The sequence below is a fragment of the Coffea arabica genome, chromosome 10c, assembly GCF_036785885.1.
Source record: "Coffea arabica cultivar ET-39 chromosome 10c, Coffea Arabica ET-39 HiFi, whole genome shotgun sequence".
Lineage (NCBI taxonomy): Eukaryota > Viridiplantae > Streptophyta > Magnoliopsida > Gentianales > Rubiaceae > Coffea > Coffea arabica.
The window spans coordinates 33,164,428-33,173,718 of NC_092329.1; the positions used below are offsets into that span (position 1 = coordinate 33,164,428).

At 36.1% G+C, this 9,291-nt stretch overlaps 1 protein-coding gene across 1 annotated transcript; it reads right to left on the minus strand.

Annotated features, from left to right (window-relative positions):
* Positions 1-988: 988 nt before the first annotated feature.
* LOC113713551 (nitrate reductase [NADH]-like) lies at positions 989-9,074 on the minus strand. The gene is made up of 4 exons (XM_027237304.2): positions 7,874-9,074; positions 6,911-7,051; positions 4,018-4,250; positions 989-2,430 (listed from the first exon to the last, which is right to left on the minus strand). The coding sequence occupies exons 1-4, from the start codon at positions 8,883-8,885 to the stop codon at positions 1,096-1,098; spliced, it is 2,721 nt and encodes a 906-aa protein (XP_027093105.1). The 5' UTR covers positions 8,886-9,074; the 3' UTR covers positions 989-1,095.
* Between the last annotated feature and the right edge of the window lie 217 nt (positions 9,075-9,291).

Here is a 9,291-nt window from a genome sequence, read left to right on the forward strand (position 1 = left end):
AATGCAAATACTTTTGGTTATCAATCGTTCATGTTTATTTGTATGGTTCGTTTAAAATCAATGATTTAGCAATGATTACAGGCCAAATTATGACTATTAAGCTATTGAGAAATTATCTAATGACAAAAAACAGTTGTCACAAAATAGAAAATAAAAACTCCTTGTCACAACAGAGACTGTCACTAAATCTCAGCTACATTTGTGACGACAATTGCTGTCAGTAAAATAGTTATATACAATGGCTTTCGGTGCTTTTTAGTGACGATCTTAAGTAGAGCATTTTTGACAAAAGGTTAATTCGTCAATAAAACACTTCCGGATTGTCGTCACTAATGACAACTGTTTAGTGACGACATTTCAGGTCGTCACTAAATAGTTGTCATTAGTGACGACAATCTGGAAGTGTTTTATTGACGACTTGATCTTTTGTCAAAAATACTCTACTTAAAGTCGTCACTAATGAGAACTATTTAGTGACGACATTTTAGGTCGTCACTATTTACTTTTACCGACGGGGATTTAGTGACGACTTTGTGACGATCAAAAAGTCGTCAATAAAAAGTATTTGTGACGATATTTGTATGTTCTGTGATGACTTTGTGTTGTCACTGATGAACAATTTTCTTGTAGTGTAATCAGTATAAAAGTGACAATAGTAATTGTTAGTATCGCTTTCTCTTCAGAAAAAAATAGGGTTTTACGATCTAGCAAACAAACTCATATTCTATAGTTTTCAGTTGACTTCTTTTAGATGAAATTTTGTTGCAAAAAATGATGCCCTGGGCTTTGGTGGGGTTATCTTTACTTCCAACTGAATTGTGGCTCAAGTCTGATTGCATGTCCTATGTGCCATGTTGCAGAATTTTCCTTTCAATTAAAATTTATAAAACAAATTTGTTAGGATTAAGCAATACAACATTTTCTCTCTTTCCGAAAGATTTAAGGACCAATTCACGAATATTAAGATTGAAAAAAGAAAGAACATCAATGAAGAAGAAGAAGTACAAGACTATTTAGTTTTTTATGATAAACATAATATGGGACTAAAAGTTATGTACAAAACCTGACATCTACATTATTATCCCGTTGCTTTCTTCAAAAGATCAATAAAGAGTCCTTTATATCATATCCCATTTTCTCCAAGTTTGGATTTATTGCAAACTGGATCATGGGAGGAGGGCCACAAGCCAGTGCTAGGGTTGTCTCTGACGCTAGAGGAACATGTTCTCTTAAAATGCTCTCGGTAACAAACCCTAGACTGTAGTTCCACCCTTCCTTGATGGATTTTTCCACTACATACCACACTTTAACTCTTTCAGGATACTTTTCAGCCCATGCATCCAGCTCATCTCTAAGCAAGATATCATCCTCAGTCCGATTGGCATAGACAACAAACATCTCGGTATCATCTTCAGAATCCTTCAAAATTGCTTGCATTACTTGATATATAGGTGTAATTCCTGTTCCACCAGCAAGCATGGCCAACTTTTTGGCAAACTTGTGTTTGCCATGCACCAAAAAGTTGCCTTTCCCTTTGTATTCAATGTGACCCAGTGGACCCTTAATTTCAAGAAATGACCCCAGAGAAAGTGAATCCAAGTATTGTGACATAACCCCTCCGTTTGGAAATCTAGGGTGTACCCCTTTGAAGTATATCTTCACCACTAGCTCAAAATACCCGACTTCTTCTACCCCGCTTGTAGGCGTATAGGCTCGCATACATAGCTTTTCATCAACCGTAGCACATATAAATATGTGCTTCCCAATTGGTAATCCTAGGACTTGCTCTTCTGAGGGCAATGCAAATCGAAACTTTCTCACATCATGGGAGATTGAGGTCTTGGACACAAGTTTACATGGGATTCTCTGGCCTGAAATTAGCGCAATGCTTCTTGCAGGCGCAATTTCAGTGATCGGGGCTAAGTGACTGGCGTTTGAAGCTCCATGGACTGTGTTGTTAGGTGATGAAGTCGACGAATCTGAGGTGTAACCTGAGGTTATTAACTCGCCAATCCTGAAATCTTCCAAGAGTTTCTTAGCCTTATCAGAGTGGATGGCTTCAAATTCTTCGGTACAATCTGTGCCAGCATTGATAAGAATACTATCGGAACCTCCAGGATGGTCTTTGAGGAAACGAGTAGTGTCATAAACATGGCCATGAACAATTATCCATGCAGAGTCTGCTGAGTTGTGCTTCTTAACCTCAGACATTGAGAACATTTTTGAACTTGTGTTCATGAATGGTGATGAGACACTTTTCTTCAGGGTTTGATTCGAGTCGGAAGATTTTTCGAGGTGTTTCTCCTTGGCCATCCATCCACCAGATTGGTTTCCAGGCTGCGTTGGGTGCTCAAATACAATTCCGATTTCTCCTTTGTGTGGTTTGCACACATTGGTTTTCACCCTGAACCAACAATTGTTCATCATTCCCTGCACATTGCAACGAAATCATGAGAACAAAGATGCTCTGAATTCTAGCTTAATTCGTACACATTAATCATTTACCAATTTTAGCAACGTGTATAGTCATATTCTACTCAAGATTTCAGGTCTCAAACCCCAGGAATATGAGCAACTAAAAGGCCCCATCTTCATTTGAGTATCGCAATTCTTAGCAAAACCAATGAAATACTCCATCGACCACATATTTAAAATTGTTTATTGGGATCTAACTTTTCATGAAATTCTTTCAATCACTATGTCTTCATGAAATGGTTTTAGGGGTATATTAAGAGTGTATTGAGATTGGTATAAAGTTTCTCTCTTAAATGATAAAATTAAAAAGAAATTTTTATCTTTTCTTGACTTTAAATAAAGAGTAACTTTTTATTTTTTTTAAATAAAAAAAATAAAATATAAGATTAACAATGGAGGAAGCAATAAATATTTTAGTCTAAATGCCTTGTTTTTGAGAGAAACACACTGATATTAATTCGTCATAGAAGTGTTGAACTAGTAACTACGGTTACAGTTTGAAAACGAAGAGATGCTAAATGCAAATCCTTCTCTTCGTCTTCGTCTGCGCTTTTTAAATTTCACCTTCTTTATTAAAAAAATTATACTTCCACGTCCTACCTCTTCCAAGAAATGCTTTTACTTTTCCAACCCCGACCGCACCCCAAACAAAAACAAAGAATGACCTTACGATGACATTTTCATCATGACGTAGGAAAGGAGCCCGCAACCACGGGACATTCACGTGAAGTGTACACGTCAAAATTTGTCAGTACAAGATACTTCCAAGGAGGATCTTTTATATGATCTTGAAATTAGATACAACAATATACTACTAAATTTCCAACCCATTACACCGGTATACTTGCCTATGCAGAGCTTTTATAGGAGTAGAGTATAATTGCGTTTTATATGAATATCCAATTCTTAAATAATTTTAGTTCTCGCATTGTGCGGCTATAAAAATATCTATTTTGGTAATTTTTAGAGACTTTCATATTTATTTACAATTTTTGTGTCTACTATAATATGGCATTCTTTTGAATGTATTCATCTGCTTTAAACAATTCATTTATTGTAAATTACTTTCTTTTACATAATTCAATGAAAATTCAGGTGAAATGGAAATCTCCAGATACCCTATGTTAAAATATTATGACCATTTCCCCTCTTTTATAGACATAAAGCCTTTTCCTGCGGCCAATAACGTGATTTAGTCATGTTTTTGGACCCAGAATATAAGTTGTGCCACTTCAATCCAAGTTTAAGGAGGTAAAGTACAACTAATCTTAAGTATTGTTTACCACAAATTGTATATTTATTGCAAGAGTCGATGTTGTATTACTCCACTTTTCATTTTATTCTGTCGTGTCTGCGCATGACTCTTTGTTTTCGCACTACAGTACTTGTGTTTGCGAGTTTCTCATATCCGAATTCGAGCAATACATGCAATGCACCTTAATTATGTGTATCGAAATTAATTCATCAAAACTTTGCAAGTAAAAAATCCCGATCCATAAAGAATAAAAAAAACAGACAAGTGTTTTTCAGAATAAAACGTACCATGACATTCCAAATGAGCTTTTCGGGTTGCGTGTTCGTGCTCTCATCCCAAGCTCGAACTGCAATTTCTTTAGCACCAAGCAGATCCAGGACTTCAACATCCAGAGACCAGAAACACCAGCACCAGTACTTGCCATACTTGGTAGGCTTCTCGGGGTGGTCCACAGCACAAACGTGCCACGTGTCTCCGCCGTCCATTGTCACTTCCACACGTGTCACCTTCTTTCCTCCACCTGTTCATGATACACATATAGTCAAGAGCTAGAACCAAAATGAGTTTCTAATGTAATACATAAGATAAAATAAACAGGTGATTTCAAAAACGTACAAAGAGAATGATAAGCATTTTCTTTTCAAAAGAATAACTTCTTCTTTTTTTTTTTTTTTGGTTAAAAAAACGAAGTTCTAGTTAACTAGTCATTTTTTCCCTCTTCCTTTCAATACATTTTCTTTTTGATAATTTTTGAAAGGCGAACAAATGATGAAGAAATGAGAGGGAGGAGGATTACTCTATCAAATAAGAAAGCGAAATAAGGACCGTTAATCTGCAGTTCACATCTAATCAAACAAAAGAGTTGCTTGCTTATCTGTAAAGGAGGTTAAATAGCTTGTCATTTAAATCCTTTTCCATAGAATCCAAGAAAATGCATATAATATGATGCAAGTATAAACATCTTATGCTCCTTATCATGGGACTGAAACATCACTCTCAAGAAAAAGATTATGGGATACATAACGGCCACAATATTTTGACTGGATCAAACCCAAATTGATGTTAAAGCAATTTAATTGGTAAAATAAAATATTGTGGCATAATTTTATTTGTGGATGGAGCCTAAGAAGGTGGAGGAACAAGAAACCATGATTGCTGGAACTAAGAGTTAAAACTTGTCGCCATCACCACTGGTGATTCCTTTCTCGTTTAATTCAATACTCCTTCTGTTCTGAAATGTTTGTTGCTAAATTATGTCACTTTTAGCGATCTCAACTTTTCGTGAATAATTAACAAATAGTAGAAGACGAATCCGATACAACTTGTTTGTTGAGGAAGAAACCAAGGAACTTCGTAAGAGAGTGGTGAGCACGCACTGCCTTCAAGTGGGCGACATTATGACGTCATACACGACAAAAGGATAAATTAGTCTTTTCACTTAGAACGGCTCTTCAGAATGAGAAAAGCCCTGCCTTCTGCTAGTCCATGAGAAGTCATATCGGGAGAAGGGACAATAACACTTGTTTGTATAATTCTCTCGGGTTAATGTAAAAATTTTAGAAGGTAAATTTTGTGTGTAAAGTTTAGTGTTCAAATTTAAATTAAAATAATATAATATATATCCAGATCTATTAGTATATATATTGATATTGTAAAAAAGATTATCCAAACTTTTATGTGTACAATTTATCACAAAGTATCTGTATATTTTTATCACGTTGATTTAATTAATTATTTATACGTGAATTTATACATGTTAGTTATGTCCAAATTCGGTTGAACCAAATCAAATTTTAAATTTTTTGCATTGGTAATTCCCAATCTATGGGCCATCAATTGTGAAGATTTAGCTGCCTGGAGGAAACGATTGTCATAGTTGTCTATCCTAAGCCCGATACTCACCTATTCTTTTACTGCACCTCTTTCTTTTTCTTTTTTCGAGGATATTTTTTAGTGTACCTTACCTTTTATCCACCTAACTCGTTTAGGCAAGCCAGGCAACGACCAAAACATTAGCTACATGTTTGATTATAAATTACAATTTTAAATTCTCGTACATTCAGTAAAATCTAAAAGATGTGCAATAATGTATGTCTTTATTTTAGAACTAAAAATAGTGTAAATATTATCAATTCTTAAAAAATGAATGTTTAGTTTTTAATCTTTTTTTTTAATCCATTCACCTCTCTCCTACATCCTTGGAATTCTAATAGCTCTCCTCTAAGTATTGACCAATACCAGTGATTACATATGCCCTTAGGCCAATCATATCCTTCTTTAATAGTTTATTTATCTTCTTCTATCGTATGTGCAGCTCCTGTAGGGTCAATTAAAATACTCCCGGTTTAGAGGCACGATGTACTTTCCAGCACCAAATATCAATAGAATAAACCATGGGAATTGGGGGAATCCGACAACAATGCAACAAAAGTCGTGGATTCGGAGCGATTGGAGAAGTTTTCACAGCCCAACAGTGGCCCATCAACCGGGGAGGGTTACAACTGAGCCAGTAATTACTGAACGCCATTATACGTCTAAGTTTTTTTTTTTTTTCAAACAATTATACGTCTAAGTTCTAACCTCAGACAAATCAGTCCCCCAATGTACATGGAAAAAGTAAAATATCAACTTAATTATAAACTTAAACGATTTATAACATTACTTTCCTTTTCATCTCATTCTCACATTCGATGTCGTATTTCTTTCTTGATTCATCCCACGTTTAAAGGTGCCATCCCCTATTGTTGAAAATATAACTCAACAACTTATTTGTCTTCTGTACATAATGCATAATTACCTTATTAATTTTGTTACTATTGAAGTACTTTTATTTATCAGCACAGTAGTGTTTGTATGGAATCGTGTTAACTTATCAAAAAAGCACTTTAATTGGTAGAGGTTTTTTTTAATAAAAATATTTATTAAGTACTCAGCACATTCTTATATATCCTTCAAAACTTCTAAAACATATTTGTCTTTTCATTACTTAAAATTTATGATAAATGGTTAAAGTTATTTTTCATTTTTTAAAACACAAAAACAATCCTAAATTTAACGAATAATAGCCATAAAAAAAACTTTAGAATTACTTTTATACTTGAAATATATTTTTTTAAAATAAAAACACAGCAAAGAATTCAGCAACCGTAGTATTATTTGCAATTTGCAATGAAAGCTCACCAGAATAAGCGTAGCCCCTCAACGTGTAAGGCCTCTGAGTCGTCCACGAATTGATAGGCAAAATCTCGTCGTGGCATGGTGTTGTGATGATCGAATTGATGTTTAGCTCATTGATGATGAATTCAGGCTTATACCACCACGCTGTATGCATCACCATACGCAATAAAATTTCAGCTTATGTTAAACATCATCAACCAAGATATTATTACAGTTCTGACAATGATTAACCACCATCGAAGCATCGAAAAGACAACTTATTTAATGTGACTTGATCTTTGAACCATCCTCGTAGGATATTATTGTCCGTGAAAATTCATACCAGTCAATCTAAGAAGAGGAAAAATTTCTCTTGGTTTGCAAAAACTGAAATGTCAACCCTTGCATGATATAACAAACACTTGGGTAACACTTGAATAGACCGATTGATATAGATGATGTGATCCAAATTCTATTACGCTATTTCATCGACTCAAAAATTGAAGATATGATAAATTTTAGACAACATAATTTACAAGACTAGATCTACCCAAATTGTTGCTGCGTAAGTTCTGCTATCAGTTGCTTAAATCTAGTTAAATTTACACAATTTTTGAATAATCAAAAGATCTGTACTAAGGGAATATTCCAAAAAATTTCGCACATAATCTTCCATTCAAACAAAAATTACTATTCAGCATCATAATAAAGTTTTAAATTAGTTATACAACCTTGGATCCACAAAAAAATAGAGTAATATTTCGTACATTGTCAATATATATATATAACAGATTTAGAGTTATATCACATCATTTTAATTTGAATTTAAACACTAAATTTACATATATGATATATATCTATATCGTTTAACTCATGTACTATCATATACAACCGTTGCATAAAAGATTTATAGAAAAGAAAGACAATAAGGAAGAAAAGCATAGACCATAAAGACCAAAGTGGAGGTAGGTACGCTGTAGATTGTACCTTCGGAGTTGGCAAGTTCTGCATCAACATGAGAAGGGAGGACCCTGTTATCCTTGAAATGGTAGTAACTATCAGACTCTTGAGTAGTCACAATGATCCTAGAAAGCCATTTCACCATTCTCCCACCAATGAAGCCTGGAATTATCATCCTAACAGGAAATCCATGGTCAGGAGTCAAGAGCTCCCCATTTTGCATGTACGCCAGAATAATATCCCTGGATGCATCCATGGCAACTCCCTTCTTGACGCAGGTTCCATACTTCGATCCTCCTCCGCCGGGCAAGTTCTCAGCGCCCTCAAAACAAACATTCAGTGCTCCATTCTTGCGGCTCAAAATGCCGCAACGCTTCAGAATTGCACGAAGAGGCACTCCCCGCCAGACGGATGTAGAAACCGCAGCAGCACCCCAGTTGAAGCCAATTGTCTGCTTCGTCATGTTTTGCTCTTTCCGCCTGTTTCCGGCGCAGACGAGTGTAGCCGGAAACTCCCTGTATGGGAACTCGTTAACCAACTTTTCCATTGAAAATTTCATTGGCCGTTTCACCAGCCCACAGACCTCCACAGTCCAGCCATCCCAGGTGGCCGTAGGGACTGGACCGTGGTTCCGGACGTAATGCAATGGCACCGGAGTTATGAAACCGTGGTGCATCAGCCTCGTCAGCGGTGGCTCGGCGTTGAACGGGTGTTTTCCGGTCAGCCTAACCATGGATGGATTGCGTTCGATCCAATTATCAGCCGTTCCTTCATCTCTTGCATCCAAAACCGAGTTTTCCAACTCGGCTTTTCCCTTCTTGATTGCATCCTCGTACCCGTTCTCATCATTCTCTTCCTCGTCGTCGCTGGAGGGGTAATCACCGTGAACATTGGAAGTGACAGTATTAACAGTAGGTTTGTTAGGATGGATGTTGAAGGTTCGAACAGGAGAATCAGACCGGTGGTTTGGACCCGCTCTGAATCGTGGCAATGCGGGTTCAAGGTGGTGAAACTGCCGGTTTTCGACAGAGGCCGCCATTGGTGACTGATAAAGGAGAAATAAAGAAGAGAGTTTTGTTTCGTTCTCTTTCTCTGTAACTTGCTTGAGCAAGCAAAGTTGAAGAATGGCCAATCCATTATATAGAGACGCCGGGGACTCTCTTTGTCTGCCTTAGTCCAAACTAGGACCCCATCTGTATTGAACAAAAGCCATAGGAAATTAATCTATTAATGTAAATTACGCTTTTTTGTCTCCTTTGTCATTTACTTTTCTCCCAAGGCATTTTTTGTGACTCATATTTTTAGACGGAGGATTTGAGTTTGCAACAGTTCAGTCCTATTAAGCGTAAGGATTTCTGTAGCATGATAGACAACGTAACTTTGTCACAGACATATAAAAAGACATATATAAAATCTGCTCTCAATCATTATTCATATTATTTAGA

Bases quoted from the DNA above. Each gene is read 5' to 3' on its own strand.
- LOC113713551 (XM_027237304.2), bottom strand. From the start codon at position 8,885: ATGGCGGCCTCTGTCGAAAACCGGCAGTTTCACCACCTTGAACCCGCA. The intron at 7,052-7,873 runs GTACAATCTACA...TGATGCATACAG, and splicing joins AGAACTTGCCAACTCCGAAG to CGTGGTGGTATAAGCCTGAA. The intron at 4,251-6,910 runs GTGAGCTTTCAT...TATCATGAACAG, and splicing joins GAGGGGCTACGCTTATTCTG to GTGGAGGAAAGAAGGTGACA.